Source organism: Taudactylus pleione, unplaced genomic scaffold (genome assembly GCF_031769625.1).
Source record: "Taudactylus pleione unplaced genomic scaffold, aTauple2 ptg001032l, whole genome shotgun sequence".
Lineage (NCBI taxonomy): Eukaryota > Metazoa > Chordata > Amphibia > Anura > Myobatrachidae > Taudactylus > Taudactylus pleione.
In genome coordinates, this window is record NW_028285433.1 from 10,468,167 (window position 1) to 10,493,885 (window position 25,719).

At 45.1% G+C, this 25,719-nt stretch overlaps 1 protein-coding gene across 4 annotated transcripts in view; it reads right to left on the reverse strand.

Moving 5' to 3' along the window:
- Positions 1–25,719, reverse strand: part of LOC148454071 (prostaglandin reductase 1-like) — an 84,280-nt gene that overhangs the window by 56,838 nt on the left and 1,723 nt on the right. For 3 of the 4 annotated variants that reach the window (XM_088461251.1, XM_088461252.1, XM_088461253.1), the window contains exons 2-4: positions 20,358–20,472; positions 16,907–16,952; positions 15,631–15,690 (exon numbers count right to left, since the gene is read on the reverse strand). In XM_088461251.1, coding sequence (XP_088317377.1) covers positions 15,631–15,690; positions 16,907–16,952; positions 20,358–20,463 — 212 coding nt within the window. In that variant the 5' untranslated portion in view covers positions 20,464–20,472. Of the gene's footprint in view, positions 1–15,630; positions 15,691–16,906; positions 16,953–20,357; positions 20,473–25,719 lie in introns of those variants that run through there. The other variant, XM_088461254.1, reaches the window with a different exon arrangement.

The window sequence follows — 25,719 nt, forward strand, 5'->3', positions numbered from 1 at the left end:
CTCTGTTTAGGTGTGGGGACTCTCAGGCACAGCTATACGCAGGGCCTTGTATCCAAAGCTGGCCTCCTTATGCAAAAAAACATTGACTCAATAACAGTTTTGAGATTGTGTGAACAGAGGGCCTGATTCAGAGCCGCTCGCAAAAAGCGAGCACTAGCTCTAAATCAGAGCGGACGCTTTTTTTTTTAGCCGGTCTCCTGGCCATTCGCTAAGCGGAGGGAAGGGTCTTGTCTGCTGCAAGCCCCAGTGAGATTCCGGCTCTAATAGAGCCGAAAGCTCACAACTGACATCACTGGTGATGTCAGTAGGGCCGCCCACAAACGGCAGGCATTCCTTTAGGAATGCCTCCGTTTGTCCAGCCACCCCCCATCCCCGCCTACAAAATGGGGAGAGCTGTTGATCAACATCGACAGCCACCCAGTTTGTAGCGAGCCCCGGAGCGAGTGAATTTCTCACTCACTCCAGGGCTTGCGCATGCGCATTCCCCACCATCGACCCGCTTGCGAGCACATAGCACTTGCGAGCGGGTCTGAATCAGGCCCAGAGGCCCAAGTAAGCTACAGAAGGCTCCCACTGATCTTATAAATCACAATATAAACAGTCACCAGAGCGCACATGAATATAGGACATGAACTGGAAATCAAATGAGGTAAGTAGTACCCCTATAATAACTAGGGGTGTGCACCGGCCACTTTTCGTGTTTTGTGTTTTGGTTTTGGATCTGGATCTTTCTTCGTGTTTTGGATCTGGATTGGTTTTGCCAAAACCACCCTTCCGTGTTTTGGGTTCTGGGTTTTGTGTTTTGGATCTGTATTTTTTTTTAAAAAAGCATAAAAACAGCTAAAATCACAGAATTTGTAGGTTTTTCTGCTCCTATGCTATTATTAACCTCAATAACCTTAATTTCCACTCATTTCCAGTCTATTCTGAACACCTCACACCTCACAATAGTGTTTTTATGTCCAAAACGTTGCACCGAGGTAGCTGGATGACTATGCTAAGCGACACGAGTGGGCGGCACAAACACGTGACCCATCTAGGCGTGAAACTGCAGTGGCAGACAGGATGGCAGTTTGAAAAACTAGGCCCCAAACTGTACATAATGCAAAGAAAAAAAAGAGGTGCAAGATGGAATTGTCCTTGGGCCCTCCCACCCACCCTTATGTTGTATAAACAGGACATGCACACTTTAACAAACCAATCATTTCAGCGCCAGGGTCTGCCACACAACTGTGGCTGAAATGATTGGTTCGTTTGGGCCCCCACAAAACAAGCTGGCAATTAATGTGTCCCTGCACAAACTGGCTCTATGGAGGCAAGATGTCATCCTCATCCTCCTCATCCACCGATTCCTCACCCTCTTCAGTGTGTACATCCTCATCCTCACAAAGTATTAACTCGTCCCCACTTGAATCCACCACCACAGGTCCCTCTGTACCTTCTGGAGGCTGGTCTCCCTGGAAGAGCTGATAATTCATTTTGATGAACATCATCTTCTCCACATTCTGTGGAAGCAACCTCCTACGCCTTTCGCTGACAAGGTTCCCGGCTGCACTAAACACTCTTTCGGAGTACACACTGGAGGGGGGGCAACTAAGGTAAAATAGAGCCAGTTTGTACAGGGGCCTCCAAATTGCCTCTTTTTCCTGCCAGTACAGGTATGGACTGTCTGCCATGCCTACTTGGATGCTGTCACCGATGTAATCCTCCACCATTCTGTCAATGGTGACAGTATCATATGCAGTGACAGTAGACATGTCAGAAATTGTTGCCAGGTCCTTCAGTCCGGACCAGATGTCCAAACTTGGTCCTGCCTGCCCTGCATCACCGCCAGCGGGTTGCTTAGGATACCTAAGTTTTTTCCTGGCAGCCCCAGTTGCAGGAGAAAATGAAGAAGGAGCCGTTGACGTGTCACGTTCCGCTTCAGCTGACAGTGTGTTCACCAGCAGGTCTTTGCACCTCTGCAGGCTTGTGTCGGCCAGAAAGAGAGACACCACATAGGCTTTAAACCTAGGATCGAGCACGGTGGCCAAAACGTAGTGGTCTGATTTCAACAGATTGACCACCCTGGAATCCTGGCAAAGCGAATGAAGGGCTTCATCCACAAGTCCCACATGCCGAGCGGAATCGCTCCGTCTTAGCTCCTCCTTCACTTTCTCCAGCTGCTTCTGCAAAAGCCTGATGAGGGGAATGACCTGACTCAAGCTGGCAGTGTCTGAACTGACTTCACGTGTGGCAAGTTCGAAGGGCTGGAGAACCTTGCACAACACGGAAATCATTCTCCACTGCGCTTGAGTCAGGTGCATACCCCCTCCTTTGCCTATGTCATAGGTGGATGTATAGGCTTGTATGGCCTTTTGCTGCTCCTCCATCCTCTGAAGCATATAGAGGGTTGAGTTCCACCGCGTCACAACCTCTTGCTTCAGGTGATGGCGGGGCAGGTTCAAGAGTGTTTGCTAGCGCTCCAGTCTTCGGCACGCAGTCGCTGAATGGCGAAAGTGGCCAGAAATTTTTCGGGCCACCCAAAGCGTCTCCTGCACGCCCCTGTCGCTTTTCAGAAAATTCTGCACCACCAAGTTTATTGTGTGAGCAAAACATGGGACGTGCTGGAATTTGCCCAGATGTAATGCCCGCACAATATTGGTGGCGTTGTCAGATATCACAAATCCCCAGGAGAGTCTAAGTGGGGTAAGCCACTGGGCGATGATTTCCCTCAGTTTCTCTAAGAGGTTGTCGGCGGTGTGCCTCTTACTGAAACCGGTGATACACAGCGTAGCCTGCCTTGTAACGAGCTGGCATTTCTGAGATGCTGCTACTGGTGACGCTGCTGCTGTTGCTGCGTAAGGTGATACATCTACCCAGTGGGCTGTCACAGTCATATAGTCCTTAGTCTGCCCTGTTCCACTTGTCCACATGTCCGTGGTTAAGTGGACATTGTGTACAACGGCATTTTTCAGGACACTGAGGACACTTTTTCTGACGTTTCTGTACAGTCTCGGTATCGCCTGCCTAGTGAAGTGGAATCTAGACGGGATTTGGAACCGGGGACACACTACCTCCATCAATTGTCTAAATCCCACTGCACTAATGGCGGATACCGGACGCACGTCTAACACCAACATAGCAGTCAAGGCCTCAGTTATACGTTTTGCTTCAGGATGACTGCTGTCGTACTTCATCCTCCTCGCTAAGGACTGTTGGAGGGTCAATTGTTTAGTAAAAGTAGTGGTGTTCCTACTTCCTCTCTGGGATGATGAACGACTCCCAGCAGCAGCAACAGCAGCAGCGGCAGCAGTAGGCGTAGCAATGCAGGATCCTCCAGAGGAATCCCGGATAGGAGAGTCAGTCATGCCAGTGATATGGCCTGCAGGACTACTTCCGATCCTGACTAAGGAGGAAATTGACGAGGAGGGAGTTGACGGTGTGGTTTGCAGGCGCTTGGATACAACAGGACAACGGGATTTAGGTGTCCCTGGACTGCTTACGGTCTTAGCCAAAGTTTCTGAACTTGACAGTAACTTTTTATGAACGCGCTGCAGGTGCCGTATAAGGGAGGATGTTCCTAGGTGGTTGACGTCCCTACCCCTACTTATTTCACCTTTACATATGGTACATATGGCAAGACAGTTGTTGTCCGGATTTGGATAGAAATATTGCCAGACCAAAGAGGTGGAATGTTTGGTCTTCTGCCCAGGCATGACCGTGATGGGCTTTTTCATCCCACGGACAACAACTGTCTCCCCCGGAGCCTGATTTAAACAAACCACATCACCATCAGAATCCTCCTCGCCAACTTCCTCCTCAGCGCCAGCTACACCAGTATCCTCATCCTGTTGTACTTCAACAGTGACATCTTCAATTTGCATATCAGCAAGTGGACTGTGGGTGTTCCTTTCAGCACTTGCAGGGGGCGTGCAAATGGTGGAAAGAGCCACCTCTTCCCGTCCAGTGCTGGGAAGGTCAGGCATCGCAACCACCACCACACTTGGACTCTCCTTGGGGATTTGTGATATCTTCTTAGAAAGCACAGTTCTTCGCTGTGCTTTTGCCAGCTTAACTCTTTTGATTTTTTTAGTGGGAGGAGGGCTTCCATCGTCATGTGAAGCTGAACCACTAGTCATGAACATACTAGGGATCGACCTTAGCCGTTCCTTGCCACTCCGTGTCGTAAATGGCATATTGGCAAGTTTACGTTTCTCTTCAGCTGATTTAAATGTCTTTTTCAAGGTCATTTTCCTGAACTTTGCCATTTGGGATTGTATGTGCCCTCTACTATGACATTGGGCATCGGCCTTGGCAGACGACGTTGATGGCATGTTATCGTCTATGTCATGACTAGTGGCAGCAGCTTCAGCACTAGGAGGAAGTGGTTCTTGATCTTTCTCTATTTTATTTTTATCAGAGAAAGTTTGGTCCTCCATTTATGTTATATCGATTTGATATATACGTGCGGCTAAACACAGAAAATAATTTTTTTTTTGGTTTGGACTGGAGTGTACTTTCGGGGGTTACAGCACCCTTTAACGGTCAAGCCAGCCGGCCCTTTACTTATGACACAGGCGCACGCTTGGCACTACTTTGTTGATGCACGTGCGGCTACTGCGCACACAATTCACAAACACAGAAAATTATTTTTTTTTTGGTTTGGACTGGAGTGTACTTTGGGGGTTACAGCACCCTTTAATGGTCAAGCCAGCCGGCCCTTTACTTATGACACAGGCGCACGCTTGGCACTACTTTGTTGATGCACGTGCGGCTACTGCGCACACAATTCACAAACACAGAAAATAATTTTTTTTTGGTTTGGACTGGAGTGTACTTTCGGGGGTTACAGCACCCTTAACGGTCAAGCCAGCCGGCCCTTTACTTATGACACAGGCGCACGCTTGGCACTACTTTGTTGATGCACGTGCGGCTACTGCGCACACAATTCACAAACACAGAAAATAATTTTTTTTTGGTTTGGACTGGAGTGTACTTTCGGGGGTTACAGCACCCTTAACGGTCAAGCCAGCCGGCCCTTTACTTATGACACAGGCGCACGCTTGGCACTACTTTGTTGATGCACGTGCGGCTACTGCGCACACAATTCACAAACACAGAAAATAATTTTTTTTTGGTTTGGACTGGAGTGTACTTTCGGGGGTTACAGCACCCTTTAACGGTCAAGCCAGCCGGCCCTTTACTTATGACACAGGCGCACGCTTGGCACTACTTTGTTGATGCACGTGCGGCTACTGCGCACACAATTCACAAACACAGAAAATAATTTTTTTTTGGTTTGGACTGGAGTGTACTTTCGGGGGTTACAGCACCCTTTAACGGTCAAGCCAGCCGGCCCTTTACTTATGACACAGGCGCACGCTTGGCACTACTTTGTTGATGCACGTGCGGCTACTGCGCACACAATTCACAAACACAGAAAATAATTTTTTTTTGGTTTGGACTGGAGTGTACTTTCGGGGGTTACAGCACCCTTTAACGGTCAAGCCAGCCGGCCCTTTACTTATGACACAGGCGCACGCTTGGCACTACTTTGTTGATGCACGTGCGGCTACTGCGCACACAATTCACAAACACAGAAAATAATTTTTTTTTTGGTTTGGACTGGAGTGTACTTTGGGGGTTACAGCACCCTTTAACGGTCAAGCCAGCCGGCCCTTTACTTATGACACAGGCGCACGCTTGGCACTACTTTGTTGATGCACGTGCGGCTACTGCGCACACAATTCACAAACACAGAAAATCATTTTTTTTTTGGTTTGGACTGGAGTGTACTTTCGGGGGTTACAGCACCCTTAACGGTCAAGCCAGCCGGCCCTTTACTTATGACACAGGTGCACGCTTGGCACTACTTTGTTGATGCACGTGCGGCTACTGCGCACACAATTCACAAACACAGAAAATAATTTTTTTTTGGTTTGGACTGGAGTGTACTTTCGGGGGTTACAGCACCCTTTAACGGTCAAGCCAGCCGGCCCTTTACTTATGACACAGGCGCACGCTTGGCACTACTTTGTTGATGCACGTGCGGCTACTGCGCACACAATTCACAAACACAGAAAATATTTTTTTTTTTGGTTTGGACTGGAGTGTACTTTGGGGGTTACAGCACCCTTTAACGGTCAAGCCAGCCGGCCCTTTACTTATGACACAGGCGCACGCTTGGCACTACTTTGTTGATGCACGTGCGGCTACTGCGCACACAATTCACAAACACAGAAAATAATTTTTTTTTTGGTTTGGACTGGAGTGTACTTTCGGGGGTTACAGCACCCTTAACGGTCAAGCCAGCCGGCCCTTTACTTATGACACAGGTGCACGCTTGGCACTACTTTGTTGATGCACGTGCGGCTACTGCGCACACAATTCACAAACACAGAAAATAATTTTTTTTTTGGTTTGGACTGGAGTGTACTTTCGGGGGTTACAGCACCCTTAACGGTCAAGCCAGCCGGCCCTTTACTTATGACACAGGCGCACGCTTGGCACTACTTTGTTGATGCACGTGCGGCTACTGCGCACACAATTCACAAACACAGAAAATAATTTTTTTTTTGGTTTGGACTGGAGTGTACTTTCGGGGGTTACAGCACCCTTAACGGTCAAGCCAGCCGGCCCTTTACTTATGACACAGGCGCACGCTTGGCACTACTTTGTTGATGCACGTGCGGCTACTGCGCACACAATTCACAAACACAGAAAATAATTTTTTTTTGGTTTGGACTGGAGTGTACTTTCGGGGGTTACAGCACCCTTTAACGGTCAAGCCAGCCGGCCCTTTACTTATGACACAGGCGCACGCTTGGCACTACTTTGTTGATGCACGTGCGGCTACTTTGCACACAATTCACAAACACAGAAAATATATTATTTTTTTAGCACTTGGGGGGAGCACCCCTGATGGACAGAGCACCCCCTGGACAACACTACAGCACTCCTTTAGGACTGGGACACTGCACAGGACTTTGGAGTGGACACAGCCCCTATGGAGAACTGACTGCACAACACAGTCCAGCCAGCCCCTATGGACTTTGAAGTAGTGGACACAGCCCCTATTAACAACAGCAGCACAGCACAACACAGCCAGCCCCTATGGACTTTGAAGTAGTGGACAACAGCAGCACTACACTACACTACACTACACAGCCCTAACTCCCACCCTCCCTCTTCACTGTCCACAGCCGAGTGAGAAAATGGCGCCGACGCGGGTACCTTATATAGGATCCAAAACCCGCGAGACTCGGAAGGCGGGATGATGACGTTTTGCCTCGATTTCAGATCCGAGTCAGGCGGGAAAAGTCGAGCCTGACTCGGATCGGACTCGGATCGGGGGGGCTCGGGGGGGTTCGGATTTCAGAAATCCGAACCCGCTCACCCCTAATAATAACAATATACAAAATGTTCAAAAATAGTCAATATATAAAATTCTTGCAGTCTTTCACCGTAGTCACAATAGGAGGGTTAATTTCTATATGTATCCAAGATGTGTTATTCACAGAGATCTTCTCACTCCCATATCACACTCGTGCATATGAAAAAGAGGGAGAAAAGACCATCATAGTTTGGGGGTATTTATAGGGATTACCCTTTGACACCAGTAGCTGCCCATTGTGAAGCACAGGTTCCTATACTTTTATTCTTGTTTATTCTGATCCCTATGTACGGATCTGCTGCATCATGCTAGGAAATAGAGATCAGCGGAAGCTATTGATTGATACCATCTTTAAGACCAATGATTTAACAGATAATAATCTAGACATTATGGAAGATTTAGATCTTAATATGTGCAAACTAGAGAACATCCTAATCAAAGAGAGTAAGACCTGGTGGGAGGTACTTACACTTGAGAATTACATCTCACATCATATTATACCTAGGGGTCTATTAATACAGAAAAAATCTACATCTAAAACTATGGATAAGGAATTCGATGAGAGATGGAATAAAATATTAGAGGATTGTTCAGTATCACTAATGGAATTGATTATACAACAAGGAAAAAAGGATTTATTAACCTTGGAAGAAGAAATCAATCATCTAACTACAGTACTTACACCTTATAGGGAATTAGAAGATTACATCCATAGAGAAAGGGAGATGGAGAGTAGGGTTGTAAGAAGGGAAAAAGAAATTATTCTCCGTAAACAGAGGAAATTTAAGAGGGACCTCAAGGAATTATACATTAACACATAGACCCACACTAATAACAATCACTCTTCCCAGAGTGAAGAAAAGAGGATTGATATTCATAAGGGACGTTTAGATTCATATGAAGACGATTGTACTTGTGATTTAGATGAATTGGAACAAGGATATTCTGAAGAGGTGCAACGAGAAGAAATTAATCAGAGGAGAGATCGTAGAGAACACGCCAAACCCAGAAGAGTTAGCTTTAGAAAAGACAAGTGGGAGTATCCGTCAAAATTTAGGAAACTATATAATGGACAAAGGAGAAGTAATAAAAATGACAGACAGCTCCCCAGGTTCCAAAATCCTAACAGACGGCGTTTGAAAAGTACCTCTAGAGATTCGCTTTATATTAAAGATAAGTGGTATATAAATGATGGGAGAAGAACCAGAAGTCCATTACCTACCCATAACAGATTCCAATCGATGAATAATCATGATTTTTTAGACAGGAACAGAAGGAGAAAGAATTGGAATTAATGAGAGGAACTAGGAAACGTAAACCTAGATCGACACGGGGCTGCAGGGGAGGTAAGACTAAAACCAATAGACATCCTCCGGTTGTTAACCAGGACCTAATAGAAGAAGAAAAGAATATGAAGGTTTTCAACCTAAGTATATATACACTTACTAAGGACGAGAACTCTGTACTGGCTAAGGGATTGAAGTTTGCCCCTAATAACCAGCTCGATAAATTTGGCACTTATCTTGATCTACAAAAATTTGTTAGAAAATATTTTTTAATGGATAATTTCCTAAGTAATAACACAGAAGGGATGAGCGAAAGAGAGTTATTCAAACCGAGATCGACTTTCAATCCCACTTTTAATAGCGGGTGTTTCATTGACAGCTTCACAAAAGCAGTGTTTATGGCTCTGGAAGGTATTGTAACAAAAAAGAAGGCATATAAAAAGGGACAACCTCACATATAAGGAGAGAAAGGCCCTTAAAGATCTAGGAAATAATCCAGAAATAACTATAAAACCAGCAGATAAAGGTGGCAGTATAGTGATCATGGACACCAGTAACTACAACATAGAGGTGATGAGGCAGTTAAATGATACTGAAACATATAAGATACTTAAAACTAATCCGAGTGAGAGAATTGAAAAACTTCTGACAAATTTATTATTAAGATATAAAGACTTGGGCACCATTACAGATAATGAAATTAAATACATGACCATTTCGTCACCTACAACTCCGGTCTTCTACATTCTCCCTAAGGTACACAAGGACCTTTGTAATCCACCGGGACGACCTATTGTAGCCGGAACGAATTCAGTTACGGCAAATCTTTCCCACTTTGTAGACCACCATTTACAACCGGAAGTACTTAAATTTAAATCATATATCAAAGACACTTCCGATATACTCAATAAAACCAATGGTCTTGTATGGGAAGAAAACTATATTTTGGTGACTGCTGATGTCAAAAGTCTATATACTATCATTGAACATACCAAGGGTCTAGAGGCTGCTGATTATTTTTTGAACAGAGGAGAGATAAAGGCAGATAAAATTTGCTTCCTTGAGGATGGTATCGATTTTGTTTTGAAGAATAATTTTCTTTTGGTACTCAGGAAAATATTACACGCAAACGAGAGGAACTGCCATGGGTACCCGTTTTGCGCCCTCGTATGCTAACCTCTTTATGGGTTTTTGGGAGATGATGTTCATCTGGGATAACAATCCTTATTTGAAGAATATAGCCTATTGGTACAGATATATAGACGATATTTGGTTCATATGGAAGGGAGATGAAACTACACTTGAAGATTTCAAAATAACTTTGGAGAACAATACTTTTAACATCGAACTAACCTATAATTCCAGTAAGGTGGAAGTAAATTTTCTGGACCTTACCTTTTATGTGGAAAACAATACAGTCAAAACCCAGAACTACTGTAAACCTACGGACCGTAATGCCTATATAGACCGTAACAGCAATCACCACACTACTTGGCTAAAGAATATTCCAAAAGGGTCAGGTTAGAAGGATAAGAAGAAATTCTTCGGATGTGAACGTTTTCCAAAATCAAATTAGTACCTATAAGAATAGATTTGTCTCCAAATGGTATACAGATAAGGAAATTGATGAACATGTAGAAAATATGATTGTTGTAGATCGTTAAACCTTACTAAAACCCAGTTGCCATCAGGAGAATACCTCGGATTCTTTTAATTTACCTTTTATTACTGTTTTTAATGTACAACACAAGGAATTTGAGAAGATAATTCGGAGACATTGGAATCTACTCACTCATGACCAGATTTTAAAACCAGTGATCCCCTCCAGACCTAAGTTCGTCTATAGGAAGGCGCCAAACATTGAAAATAAAATTGTCAAAAGTGCCATTCCACCTAAAAGAACCGGGAGAATAAAAACCAAAAGGTTCCACCGTTGTGGAACCTGTTTAGTGTGTAGGTCCTTTACTAAACAAACCATAAAAACTGAAAATTTTTATAAAAAAAAAAAGGGGAGTCATATCCTATACCAGATTTTATAACATGCACTACTAAAAATTGCGTTTATTTAATAGAATGCACATGTGGTCTGCAGTATATCGGACATACGGGCCGCTGTCTTAAAGACAGATGGTCAGAACATCTCAGGAATATGAAAAAGGGCTTTGAAAATCAGTCCTTATCAGCTCATTTTAAAGAAGTACATAACAACTCTACTGGTAGTATTAAACAAATGATTGGAATTAAACAGGTGTGCAGCCATTGGAGAAAGAAAGATCAGGAAGCCTACCTGGCCCAGACAGAAATGAAATATATATTTGATCTTAATGCTCTTAAACCAAATGGTCTTAACATTGATTTCGAGTTAAAATGGTTTTTATGATTTTTATTTATGGGATTATTTGTTTTTATCTATACCACTTTTTACCATTTTTAAATATTTATTATTTGAGCAGATGATATTTTCTTAGAATATATATTTATCCTACTGGCATTCTATCTTCTGGACGGATCCAGGTTCTCTGGTCTAAGATGGCATGAGAGGCTACGGGTTTCTATATGACTGTTTATCATTTTAACAGCATCCTGAAACGCTCCTACATTAGTAGAAAAGAACCGCCCACTTTGTGGATAATAGCGGGGATAGTGCCTTCTAACAATAGAACTTATTGATGACCAATAAGCTCCGTCTGTCCGGTGCCGGAAGTGACGTTTGTGTGTCACCCCGGACCGGATGTGATGGAGTTTTGCGTGCCACCAATTAGGAAGTCACTTGACGACCACTCGCCTCTATGCAGGCAGGAAGTGACACTTGCGTGTCAACATCGAACCGGAAGGGAGACACTTCCGCATTCCAATTTAGCGTTATTCATCTTTTCTAAATGTTTTTTATGTTCTCTATGTATATATGATTATGCAATACATGCAAAAGTACTTATGTGGATTTCATCATTTTCCATCGTATATTTGTTTATACAAGCTATGTTTCTTAAGAATAACAACCAATGAAAGACTAACCAATGAGATACCTAGGGAGGGTATATACATGGACCTAATTCCACCATTTTATTACACCTTGAAAAAGACTAAATCTATAGCTGAAACGCGTTGGTGTTTCAGTCCAAGGCTTGGATCCAGGAAGTGGAGATTCTTCAGAGACACTGCAGGTCGTTGGGGTTCCATGAATTCCTGTTCCCAGGAAGGGCTCTACTAGCGATTTTGGTGTATTCTGTCTACACCCCCATTCTCTGATATGCCTTGAATTTTATCATATTCTGGTGGATATTTTTATCCTGATGTCGAATTATTTCATTTAAATAAATGGTAATGCACTACGATGGTCTTTTCTCCCTCTTTTTCATATGCACGAGTGTGATATTGGAGTGAGAAGATCTCTGTGAATAACACATCTTGGATGCATATAGAAATTAACCCTCCTATTGTGACTACGGTGAAAGACTGCAAGAATTTTATATATTGACTATTTTTGAACATTTTGTTATTATAGGGTTACTACTTACCTCATTGGATTTCCAGTTCATGTCCTATATTCCTGTGCGCTCTGGTGACTGTTTTATATTGTGATTTATACGTTCTGTTTGGGGGTATTTATAGGGATTACCCTTTGACACCAGTAGCTGCCCATTGTGAAGCGCAGGTTCCTATACTTTTATTCTTGCTCCCACCGATCTGTTGACTGAGCGACCAGGCAATCAGGAACCGGGTTTCATTTGAAATATACACTTCATGAATAGTAGATATTTTCCATCTAGCTACAGACTATTTTGAAGTTGGTCAGCCTCTTTGCTGTGCATTATAAAGGATTAAAAGACTGTCTTTCTAAGATTCTGATCTGTTCACATATATATGTAGTGCACGCACTACATCCAAAGAATAAAAGGAATAATCAGTAGCATACTGATCCCCATTTAAAGTTGGATTCAGATAAAAACTAGACACCTTTATGCTGGAAGCTCAGCTCACTACACAGTACTGCTCTATCCTGATGAAAAATGAATAGTGAGAGTGACAAAAAAGTGCTGCAACTCAGAAACATGACACATAGAAACAATGCCTAACAAAGCCAACTTCCATGTTAGAAATGTAAAAATCCATGAATAGAGTGGTTAAAATGGAGATTTCTGTAAAGCCATTAAAACCAGGTTAAGGTCCAATGACAGAATAGTCTCTAAGGGAGGTTAAATGCACAGAAGTAGTTGAAGGAAAGTTGCACTTCAGGAATATTTGCTAATTTTCTATAAAAAGACCCAGAATGAGTGGACATTGAGCCTGATTCAGAGCTGTACACGAATGCAAACGCATTTGCAAATATTGCCACTTAGCAAATGCTAATACATCAGCCGGCAGTATTTGTATAGAGACGCTGACCGGAGCCTTTGCAGCTGTCCACAACTGTGTACACAAATGCAGCATTGGATGCACATCCTGAAAACATTGACTCCTCAAGTGAGTCTAGGGTCACTCAGAATAGACGTGGTTTCTGAGATGCTGGAGCTTTGTTCTCTGTGGGCCTGATTCAGTGCTCGCAAGCGGGTCGATGGTTGTGCATTGCGCACGCGCTCCGGGGCTCACTACAAACGAGGCGGCTGTCGATGTTGATCGACAGCTCGCCCCGTTTTGTAGGTGGGGTGGGGGGTGGCTGGACAAACGAAAGCGCTCCTGAAGGAACGCCTGCCGTTTGTGGGCGGCCCTACTGACATCACCAGTGATGTCAGTGGTGAGCTTCCGGCTCTAATAGAGCCGGAAGATCACTGTGGCTTGCGGCAGACGAGACCCTACCACAAGGGTCTCGTTGCAAGCCCGATGGTCGCGACCACCGCGACCATCACCTGGCCGCCCGCTAAAGCTGTGGGTGGTCACCCACAGCTTAGCAAGCGGCCTGGAGGTCTGGCATAAAAAAATATATATATATATGCCGCCCTGATTCAGAGCGAGCGTTCACAAAGAGCGTCCGGCTCTGAATCAGGGCCTGTGTGCGCAATCGCAGACGCTGGCTAGTACGTGCCCAGGCAACGGCCCCACCACAGCTGCATTTTGGCCGGAACTCCCCTTAACCACAAACAAAACAGTCTATTCATGTCACTCAATTGTGAGTGAATCCTCACAGCAAGCCTGATAGCAAATAATTTGCTGCGTGTGCACAATGCGGATGTGACGCATGCGCAGACCGCTTATAATTGCTCAACATGAAAATCAGCATAGCATTCAACTCTGAATTAGGCCCATTGAACCTTAAGTGAAGCGAACCAAAATCCACTGTCTAATCCCTCTTGTATGAAGAATAACAATGAAATTTCGGTTCCGGTGGTGATGGAGTAAGAAATGTCACTGAGGCCACTGATCCGCTGCTCGCCCAACCGCACACCTCACTACAGCCACTCTCGGCTTCCAGTCTGTAGCCCACCGGTGCCTACAACTCCCGAAGGTTGCAGTGGTTTGGAGGCTACCCGCGAACACCTTATCCCCCTTTTGACTATACGTTCCTCTCCATTTCTGGAAAATGTCAAAATCTTATTTCTAAATACACTTTAAAAAAATGTATTAAAGTAAAAATTAAAAGAATGAAATCAATAAAAATGAAAAATAGCTACAGAGAAGCCTTATGGAGCATACACACGGTCCGATGTGTCACGTGTCAGATGAACAATTTGAACGATTTGACCAACGATTTGAACGATTTTGCAAACGATTTGAATTATATTAATTACGAACAATTTTTGACTGTATTAAAATGACTGAAATCGTCCAAAACTGACTGCAAACACATCAGACGTCAGATATCGTTATCTGACCATCGGGAATGCGCATCGTTCATCATTCAGACATATCAGATATGTCAGATTTTCCTTCAGATATGAGCGATTTTTTAAATCGTTATCGCTCAGATCTGAAGAAAAATCTGACCGTGTGTATGCACCAATAGAAGATTTTGCCCACCTGGACACAAGTTGGAGGCCCATTCCAAGTTGGAGGAATGTAGAGGACCCAACAGTACAAACATTTTGAGTTTGAAGGTGTGTGCTGTCCATAGGATTCTCCTTGTACACCCCAAGGTAGCAATGTCCCCCATAGTCGATAAATTTATAGCATAACAGCCAATAACAATGAGGAACACTCTATACACAACCTTTCCTGGATGGGAAATACGAGTTGATCCTAAACTACCTTGTTGACAGTAAGTCCCTTATATGTTACCAGAGCTGCAGCAAGGGCTCTGAGCGCCCTATGCCTTTCCCTTTGCACATGACGTTACAACATCACGCATAAGGGGGCAGGGCCTCCAGCACCTGGAACTTATGGCAGGGTGGCTGCCTGTAGTGTCCAGTGATACTGGCTGCAGGGTGCCATTCCATGCACCCTGCAGCCAGAAGCAGGGGCTGTGGGGTGGTGATAGTGCTGCCCACAGAGCCCTGCACTCTGTGCAGCCTGCACCGGTTGCACACCCCTAGTTACAGCCCTGCACATTACACTCACACTCTTGTGTCAGGATGTAGTTGTCATGATTTATTAAAGTTCACTTATATTAGGACAATGAGTGCTGTATGCAGCAAGGAGAGACAGATGAGGAATGAAGCTGAGGTTCCTAGAGATACCTCTTTGAGATGGACAGAATTGCACAGCTGCTAGTGTGCGGCTCTGCAGTTCTGTCCATCTCTGAATCAGGCCCTAATAGCGAATGTGCACTTTGCAAGCAAAGCAAATTGTTAAAAATATAAAATAAAAGAGTTCTAAGGTCCAGTATGTGACATAGACCTGACGTAAACCTGTTGCATATGCTACTGCTTCACACCTGCACAAGTTGTAACTTGCATATTTCCGCAACTCCGCACATTTTAACTGAATATTCAAAGGGTACCTTCTGTACTGTAAAACCAGTTTTAGAATTTATATACAAATCTTCAGCCATGCAAATCGTGCATTACAGATAATTTGACAGACACAATATGTTACCTGGCAACTTGGGCTCCCATCATAACATCCCCTTCTTTCAATATTTGTCTACTGTATGGCCTGTGAGATATAAGAGGCAATAGGTTCACCATGAATACAACAAAGTCACAATGTTGAGGATAAACCAGTTATCAGGTCCAGTGCTGGTGTGTTCTGCACACTCCATGTCAGTACAGTGAATGCGTCTTGAAGCCCCTTCCGGCACTTCACTGCACAGCCACAGAAGATACAGCACAGAACAAGTACAAATGTGTAATGTCAACTGTGCATGTGGAACAAATAACCATCGTGATGACTATCCCTAAGTACAGTGCTCCTTATTAAGCTGCAGATGGGTACATTATGGTCACACAACCTTTTAATCCTATAGGGCACATGCACACACACATACAGTATATACAGTTGTGCAGTGAGGAGGACCCGCCATCCTCATAACTTTCAGTGACTGTTGCTAGGGAGAGGTAGAGAGAGGGCCTGCTCCACTTCACAGCTCTCAGTAGCTACTAGGGACAGTAGCACAGAGACCATGCCCTTTTCTCACATGCAGTGAGGATGAAGCTAGGGATGGCCATCAAACGGTTAGCTATTGATGGTCCCCATCAATGGTGCTACCGGTGGTTTACATTGAAGGTACGAAAACATCAACAGGAAATCATCTATAGTTTGCACTATTGATGGACGTCCCTGCTTAGGCTAAAACATCAAGCGGCAGGCCAATCAGGGCTGGTCTGAGTAGCACATTGGGGGGGGGGAGGAGTGAAGCACATCTACACCACAACTGCTGACCATCAGTGGCAAACGATTGATGGTTGATGGCCATCCCTAGATGGAGCAGGGAGTACAGACAGCAGAATGGAGGTCTGTAACCTCCTGTCAGCGCCCAGAGCCACCCCCACTCACACCGCCCCTCCCACTCACCTCCACCCACCCACCCACGGAGATGAGATACCAAGATTAGTAAGACATGATGGGTACATATAGGAAATAGGGAGGGTGTGTGTGTGTGTGTGTGTGAGAGAGGGAGGGAGAGGGACACAAAGAGGTGAGTTTCAGAGATGAGATAGATGGAAGGAAGACAGATATGGGATAGAGGTGTGAGAGACAAGAAATAAACTGTTTGTTTTGAGATTTGTATTTTTATTTTATATAGGTCACAAAACTCCTTGTGACTTCTAATATCCATGGTTTACAGAAGTGGATACATTGTCCCATGTATTTTATGTAGCTTGAAATCTTTAATGAAACATATATATTTTTAATCATTACTAGTATTTACCTCATGTATGGGTCCACGCTCAAAAAGACTGATTCCAGTAACACTTCTGAAAACATATATAAACACTTTATCAGAGTGTTCAGACTTGTGGAGCTAAAACTCTAATTTCCATAGTTTTCAGAACAGTTATGTTTATACACAAAATGAGTTTTAATACAGTATTAGCATTATCTTTTTTATGCATACTTGCCATTCATGTTTTTGGGACCTCTGTCCCCTCCAGTAGGTACATGAAGGTCGACCATTTGCTTATCCCCCATGTTTCTCCAGCCTCATCCCCAACTTTGTCCCTCAGTTTTATACCCCTGTGTCTCTCCAGCCTCATCCTTGCCTGTGTTGTACTGGCCTCAACCTTAGTCTCTTTATCCTCATCCTTGTCTGTATTGCTCCAGCACTATCCCTGTGTCTCCAGCCACATCTCCCTTATGGCTTTCCAATTTTATACCCCTGTTCCTATCCATCTCCAGCCTTCCACTCATCTCCGGTATCTTTCAGCATCATTATCCTCCTTCCTGTGTCACTTAGCTTTGTTCCTCACATGTCTCTCAACTTCACCCCCCATCCTGTGTCTGTCAGCCTCATCTGCTCACTCCCCTGTGTCTCTCAGCCTTATCCACTCCACTGTGTCTCTCAGCCTCATTTCCCACCCTGTGTATCTCAGCTTCATTCTCATACCGTGTCTCTCAACTTCACCCCAGCCCGTGTCTCTCAGCCTCACGACAGCCCGTGTCACTCAGCCTCACTCCAGATCCTGTGTCTCTCAGTCTCACCCCAGCCACTGTGTCTCTCAGCCCCACCCCAGCTCCTGTGTCTCTCAGCCTCACCCCAGCCTCTGTATCTCACAGACTCACCCCAGCCCCTGTATCTCACAGCCTCATCCCAGCTCCGATGTTTCACTGCATCACTACAGACCCAGTGTCTCCCCAGCCCATGTCTCTCAGCCTCACCACAGCTCATGTCTCACAGCTTCATCACTTGTCTACCCAGCCCCTGTGTCTCTCAGCCTCACCCCAGCCATATCTCACAGCCCCATCTCTTATGTCTTCAGCTTCATCCCCCCTCGACACTTCATCCCAGCCACCACATCCACAACCCAACCCATGTCTCTCCAGTCCAGCCAACACTTACACGTTGTCAGCTGTGCCTCTTCTGTGGCATCTGAGGCTCTGCTCCCCTCTGATCCAGTGGCACGATGGCATGACGTCTTGCACACTGCTCGAGGTTGCTGCTTGCCGCAGAGGCAAAGGGACTCATTAACTGGGCTTCCAGGATTCTTGAGGGAAAAGGGGCCTTCAGAATCTCAGGGCCCAGTACAAGTGTCCCCTTGTACCCCACTGTCCTCTGGCCTGTCTAAAAGTGGTAGGTGTGAGAGGCAATGCAAGTCAGTGGCAATTTGTCCACTTCACAAGGAAAGTGGGTGGGAATCTGGGAGGCTGTCTACTCTCTCGGGAATGGAAAGGAATTCCACAAAATTTTTAAGTCTCACAGGCATTTCAGGAGAGTAGGTAATTATGATTTTATAGCCTGTAAGCACAGCATAATATTATAATAATAATACATACCCACAGGCTGGAAATATTTGTTAACAATAACTCTGCTTTTGGTGTCACCATGCGTCCTAATCATTCAACAGAAATGTATCTCCTAAATAGCAGCCTTATCAGTCTTGAATTTAGTCACAAAAGTGGCCCTGGATTCATCCCTCATCTTGGTAGTTGGTTAAAAAAAAACGGGATGCGGTCAATATCCCGACCGCGGGGATTCCGGCGGTTAGAATGCCGACGCCGGAATCCCAACACCTATCATAATCCTGGCCCTGGCATCCGGAATCCTAAAGGCAAGTAGCGGGGTTAGGGGGGGGATAAGGGTTAGGCGCTAGGGGGAGGGTTAAGGTGCGTACACACTGGGCGATAAAGTGGACGACTGAACGATAACGTTCAGTCGTCCACTTTATCGTCCATTTTTAAGCCCAAAAAGATGAACGATAACGACGACGCGCGTTCCCGCGGGTTGTTCCTCATCATCGTTCATCGGGCTGACATGCAGGCCAACCTGACGATCTCGTCAGGTTGCTGCATGTCAGGGAATGGGGGAGAGAGCCCGGCGCTGAACGATATCGTTAATGATATCGTTCAGCGGCTGTACTCAATGTCATAAACGATATTGAGCACAGCCTGCCGGGGACACACTAGACGATATCGCTCAGGGAGCATATCGTCTAGTGTGTATGCACTTTTAGAGTTAGGCACTAAGGGAGAGGGTTACGTTTAGAGTGCGGGGAGGGGAGGTTAGGTTTAGGTACTAGGGGGAGGTTAGGTTCAGGCACCGGGAACGGAGGGTTAGGGTAGGGAGAGGGGGAGGGTTAGGATACCTACCGACAGCAGTTGGTATCCTAACCCTGTCTGGATGCCGGCATCAGGATTCTGACCGCCAGGATCCCGAGTGCCAGCATCCCATACTCATCCTGAAAAAAACATATTAATAACATAAGATTAACTTCCCTTTTATGGTTTACAATGCTAAAGTAAAGTTTTTGATACACAGATATTAATAATTGTTAAGAGCCTGTAGTGTTAAACACAGATAAATCTAATGGTTACAGCACATATTCTTTCATAGCACATGGACTCCTCAGCCCCCTTTCTCTCCCACCAAAATTTAAAAAAAAACAGATGTTATACATTCCGGGTCCCGTATAATGGGCCTGATTCAGCAGTGGATGCAAATGTCACCGCCTCTGCGTCTTTGTACACAACGGCTGTGTGAAAATATGCAAAAGCTGCAGGAAGTGTCTTGTGTAAAAAGATATCCACTGCGGCTTCTCTGATCCACTGCCTGCGTCTACAGATGCTGCATCAGATCAACATTGCAACCATCGATCGCAGCATCGGACCTCTGATTGCAGTGCAGTGCTGGGAGGGCAGTTCCACAGCATTTCTTCATATTTTTCTATTCCTGGTCTATAGAAGGGATTACTACCATATGAAATCCCACTGTGGTCCTGATTCTGAGTCAGATGCAATGTTGATGTTGGACACAGTTGAACAAGAATTTTCTTCTGCACATGCATCCAGAGTCCGTATGTACAGAGTCGCAATGGTGATTGAGACGCACCATCTCAGAAATACCGCTGACTGAGAGGTGGCTATGTGGATGCATGGAGATGGTCTGTGTTATGGACATGCAATGGGAGCGTTGCAGGCATGTCAATGTAGTGGTTATGTACTCAGACAAATAATTGTTCACATTGGAGGCCATACTCTCATGGACAATCTGCACCTAGCGGTATTTGAGCGTGCAAAGTGGGCGTCTCAGTTCTTGCAAATGCAGATGCACGGTGGTGCAACAGGGAAGGACTTGTAGCGGTATTTGCATGAAGTAGCAGAAGCAATACTACCAAAATACGCACACACGGATGCTACAGCCTCTGACTCTGCTTATCATTCCTTACCTCCATTTTTCAGTGGCGGCAGCTCTTTCTCTATTAACTTGAAATCCTCAGGTTTTGGTGCACCATCAAAGTGCTTCACCATAGTCCAAGACTTCGATACAACCATCTTTTTCACCTGTGAATGGGAGGGAGAGAAAGAGAGACCAACACTGCCAAAGTTGCCAAAAAGAGGAGGCACTACATTATCAGATAGCCAACAAAAAAAAAAAACACACAACACATCACTCTTCAAAATTACTAAACACTGGAGGGGATTTGCTGCATCACACACACACACACACACACAGGGCCTCCATCAGGGGGGTACAGCCGCTACAAATGTACCGGGCCCTGGCTCATTGTGGGGCCCACAGTTTCCTAATAATCCTGCTTGCTTCTTATTCACATATCACAGGAAGATGTTTGTGCGTAAGATGCAGTTTAGTGTCTGGATCATCGGCACACTGCGGGTCCCCTTGACTGTGGCATGCACCCGCACACACTCCTGCTTGCACTGATGGAAGGGACACAGCAGCAACAGGTAGACACTGGCTCTGTCACTTTAAGGCGTTGTGTGACTCAACAACGGACACTTGTTCCTCAGCGGTGGAGTCACTGGTGCCCTGGAATATCAGCTGGAAGGGCTGCACGCACCATGCATGTTAAGGTGCATACACACACAACGATTTTTTTGAACGATTATCGATAACAATATCGTTTATCGTTCAATAGTTGGAAAAATCGTTCACTTTCTGAGTTAAAACGATGAACGATTATCGTTCATGCGCTTTCACGTTTGTAGTTCAGTCAGACTGACCAACTCAACGATTTTCAGTAAGGGAATATGCAAAATAGTTTGTAGTTCAAAAAAATCGTTCATTACATTTAGTAAATGAACAATTTTAGTAAACGATTTTAGTTTATATTTCCCTTGAAAAAAATGAACGAAAATCGTTTACTAAAATTGTTCATTTACTAAATCGTTGTGTGTGTATGCAGCTTTTGTGTGAGGAGAGCAGCCGCCGGGTCTGTCCCTCGAGCAACGCGATCAGTCCCCAGACAGAGGATGTGGTCAGTAAAACGGAGGATGACTCCCCTGCCCCTGCTCACTCCCGACCGGAGACTGGCACCCTGCTGCAGTAATGGAGCTGCATCCTCTTACATCTGGGTGGTGCTGCTGGCTGGAGGCAGGGTGGTGCTTTCTGAGCTGCTAGGTGCAGGGCTGGTGGTGCTGCCCGGGCAGCTCCATACAGGGAACATGGCTCCCTTTTCTGGCTGGTGCCTTACTCGCCATCGTAAACTGGGCAATGGTCGGATCAGCCCTGGGTACAGCCAGTAATAATGTAGCAGTCTACTTTCAAAAATAGAAGTGTTAATAGTTTATTTTTATCAATTAACAAAATGCAAGTGAATGAACATAAGGCAAATCTAAATAAAATCAATATTCGTTGTGACCACCCTTTGCCTTCAAAACAGCATAAATTCTTCTAGGTACACTTGCACAAAGTCAGGGATTTTGTAGGATTATAGTCAGGTGTCTAATTAACCAATCATACCCAACAGGTGATAATTATCATCATCTTCATACTGGCTCCCCTTCCCTTTCAGAATCCAATTCAAGGTTCTCACACTCACTTACAAATTCCTCAACCATTCCTCTCCCATTTACATCTCTGATCTCGTCTCCCTTCATTCTTCTGTCTGCCCTCTTTGTTCACTTAATACACGCCGCCTTCCATGCCAATTGATTTCTTCCTCCCACTCCCGCCTCCAAGATTTTGCCCGTGCTGCTCCCCACCTTTGGAACTCGCTCCCTCTCCCCATCAGACTCTGCACCTCTCTACAATCATTCAAACAAGCTCTTAAGACCCACTAATTCATTAAAGCCTTCCAGCTCTCATCCTAACTTGCTGCTACATGTTCCTTCCTCCCCCGCCTACCGCATCTGTGTCACTCCTGTTTGTCTGCCCCTCCGTTTTAGAATGTAAGCTCTTTTGAGCAGGGCCCTCTACCCTCGATTGCTTCTCCCTACTGTATTTTCATTTATCTCTTACTCCCCACTAGGGCAACTAACAATTGGCTGCTAATTTGGGTGTAAAGGTCGCTAATACTGTATAGCTATGTTTTTTATCCATGTCCATGTCCTGCTTTGTATTGTATTGTATTGTATTGTAAATTGCTGGTTACTTATTTGTTATGTACTTTGTAAGGTTTTGCGGAACACTTGTGGCGCCATATAAATAAATAATAATAATAATAATAATAAGTTGGTTGAAACACAGTCATTAACCGAAACAGAAACAGCTTAAAACTTGGTAAGGAACAGCCAAACTGCTACAATGGTGAGTTTGTGGAAAACAGTTTCATGTCACAGGTTATACACCAAGGTAAGACTGAGCAGCAATAAGACACAAGGTAGTTATACTGCATCAGCAAGGTCTCTCCCAGGCAAAGATTTCAAATCAGACTGAGGTTTGAAGATGTGCTGTTCAAGCTCTTTTGAAAAAGTGCAAAGAAATTGGCAATGTTGAAGACCGTAGACGCAGTGGTTGCAAACGAAGGAGTGTATCAGATGAATGACACATCATGCTTACTTCCCTTAGAATAGGAAGATGTCCAGCAGTGCTTTAGAACTGGCAGAAATCAGTGGGACCCAGGTACACCCATCTACTGTTCGGAGGTTGGCCACAAGTGGTCTTCATGGAAGAATTGTGGCCAAAAAGCCATACCTTCAACGTGGAAACATGGCCAAGCGACTCAACTATGCACGGAATCATAGGAACTGGGGTGCAGAAAAATGGCAGCAGGTGCTCTGCACTGATGAGTCAAAATTTGAAATATTTGGCTGTAACATAAGGCAGTTTGTTCGCCGAAGGGCTGGAGAGCGGTACAGTAATGTGTCTGCAGGCAACAGTGAAGCATGGTGGAGGTTCCTTGCAAGTTTGTGGCTGCATTTCAGCAAATGGAGTTGGGGATTTGGTCAAGATTAATGGTGTCCTCAATGCTGAGAAATACAGACAGGTACTTATCTATCATGCAATATCATCAGGGAGGTGTCTGACTGGCTTTATATTTATTCTGCAGCAGGATAACGATTCCAAACATACAGCCAATGTCATAAAAAACTATCTTTAGCGTAAAAAAGACAAGGAGTCCTGGAAGTAATGATATGGTCCCCACAGAGCCATGATCTCAACTTTATCAAGCCTGTCTGGGATTTCATGAAGACACAGAAGGATTTGAGCATGCCTACATCCACTGTGGTTAGTTCTCCAAGATGTTTGGAACAACTTCCCTGTCGAGTTCCTTCCAAAATAATATTTTTCACATCTGCCTAAAACTTTTGCACAGTATTGTATATTTTATATAAAATATATATAAATTCATAGCCAGGGGCGTTTCTAGAGAGGAGGGGGCCCGTGTGCAGTCTTCGACATGGCCCCCCTCCTCTCTGTCCGGCGGCTGGTAGCGCACTGAGCTGTGCGCGGCCAGCGCCGGAGTTATAGACTCTGGGCACTAGAGTGCGCCCAGAGTCTATAGAGTATGCACTGGTCACTGGTCCATGGCGGCCATTTTTCCTGTAATGCGCATGCGCAAATGATGGGAAAATGGCCGCAGCAGCCATTTTCCAGTCATTTTTACAGTACCGGACCCCCGCTCCGACGTGGGACTCCGGAGAGGTAAGTAATACAATGGGTGCAGGGTGTGAAGGGCCCCCCTGGACCCAGGGGCCCGTGTGCCCCACACACCCTGCACCCATTATATATACGCCCGTGTTCGTGGCGTACCAAATCATACGCCTCTGTGGGCTGTCATATATTGGTAAGACCGAAAGAATGTTTAAAGAATGTATGACAGCCCACAGGTCGGGGTTAAGATCTGCCCTTAGCAGAGGCGAAAGTGAACAACCAGTTGCCCGTCATTTCTGTCAAGCTCCCCATACCTTAGCATCATCAAGATACCGTATGATCTATCACGTACCTGTATCCATACGAGGTGGAAATCGTACAGCCAAATTACTTCAGTGTTACACCAGGTGGATTTTTCAATTAGGGAACCTTGTCCCCAAGGGACTTAATGACCACCTGGGACTCCAGCATTATATACTGTATGAGCTACTGTGCATAGTATAGTATATACATATTATTATTTAATTTTCATTATTAAGTGTATGTTATTCTTGTCCAGTATTAGAATATTATCCTTTCAGTATATTATATCATCCTATTAGGATGTATTTTGTTTAGGAGAGTCTTGTACAGCATGTCAGATATAGTTTGATCATTAGCAGCGTTCCTGCTTTGCTGTTTTAGCGGGATGCCGCGCCCTGCCCTATTTCTGAAGGGCAGAAAGCACCCTGCCCTCCAGCGTGGTGCCCCGCTGAGACAGCCTGTGGGTTTTGTCTCTACGCGCGGATCACAGTGTCCCGAGGGTGGTCTAAACGGCGGTGCAGCGGTCACCGTCGGTGAATGGATGCAGGGCGCATGCGCCCGGCATCCATTCACTGTGACCGCAGCGCTTGGGGGCTGCCTGGCATGTCCATAAGTGCCGGGCACGCCCCCAGGAGTGACAAAAAGGGGACGCGTCATAAAGACATGCCCTGTTGCCCCCTTTTCTTTAGCCACGCTCCCTATTCGGGAAGTAGCCCTAGCTCTAGGTCCGGCGCCCTGCCTGCTGCCGAGCCTAGAGTGAACACTACATTAACATAGTATTTGATCTATGCTTGTTAAACAAATAGTATCTATCCATCTATTATTGTTATTTTGCAGTTACTGTGTTGTTACCATGGAGATGGGTGCACACTAGTGACTCATCGACTGATGATGTCACTCATCCTGTGACGCTGGACCGGGTATTGGTTCCCACTTCCAGTGGTACGCACGCAATGGGTGTTTATGCTCTCTACTTAGGGTAAGACATTTACACTGTTCTTTTGACCTGACGAAAGTGCCACACACAAAGGGCATCGAAGCGTTGTCACACGATATGCTGATATAAGTGTCGTCTATTTATTTGCCAGGAGTGCTGCACACGTGCAAACAAGCAACTCTTCACACCAGTCGGTTATGTCATATGGCTTCTTTACTTGGATTGTGTGACTTGTAGATCACTCCAAGTAGGTGATACTAGTTGCCATCCATAAACTGGCAAAATATTTACTATTAATTACCCATTAACCTTTACTTCTAGTATTGTAATTTTTACGGTATTATAACCCTGTCGGGATGTCGGCTTCTAGATTTTGACAGCCAGGATCCCAAGTGCCAGCATCCCGTACCCAACCCTTCTATAGTCTGTAACGTCTGAGTGATCAACACTTTTAAGAGTGCCCCCAAACAGAGGGCCTGATTCAGCATGGATCAGCGTCAGCAGATGCGTATGC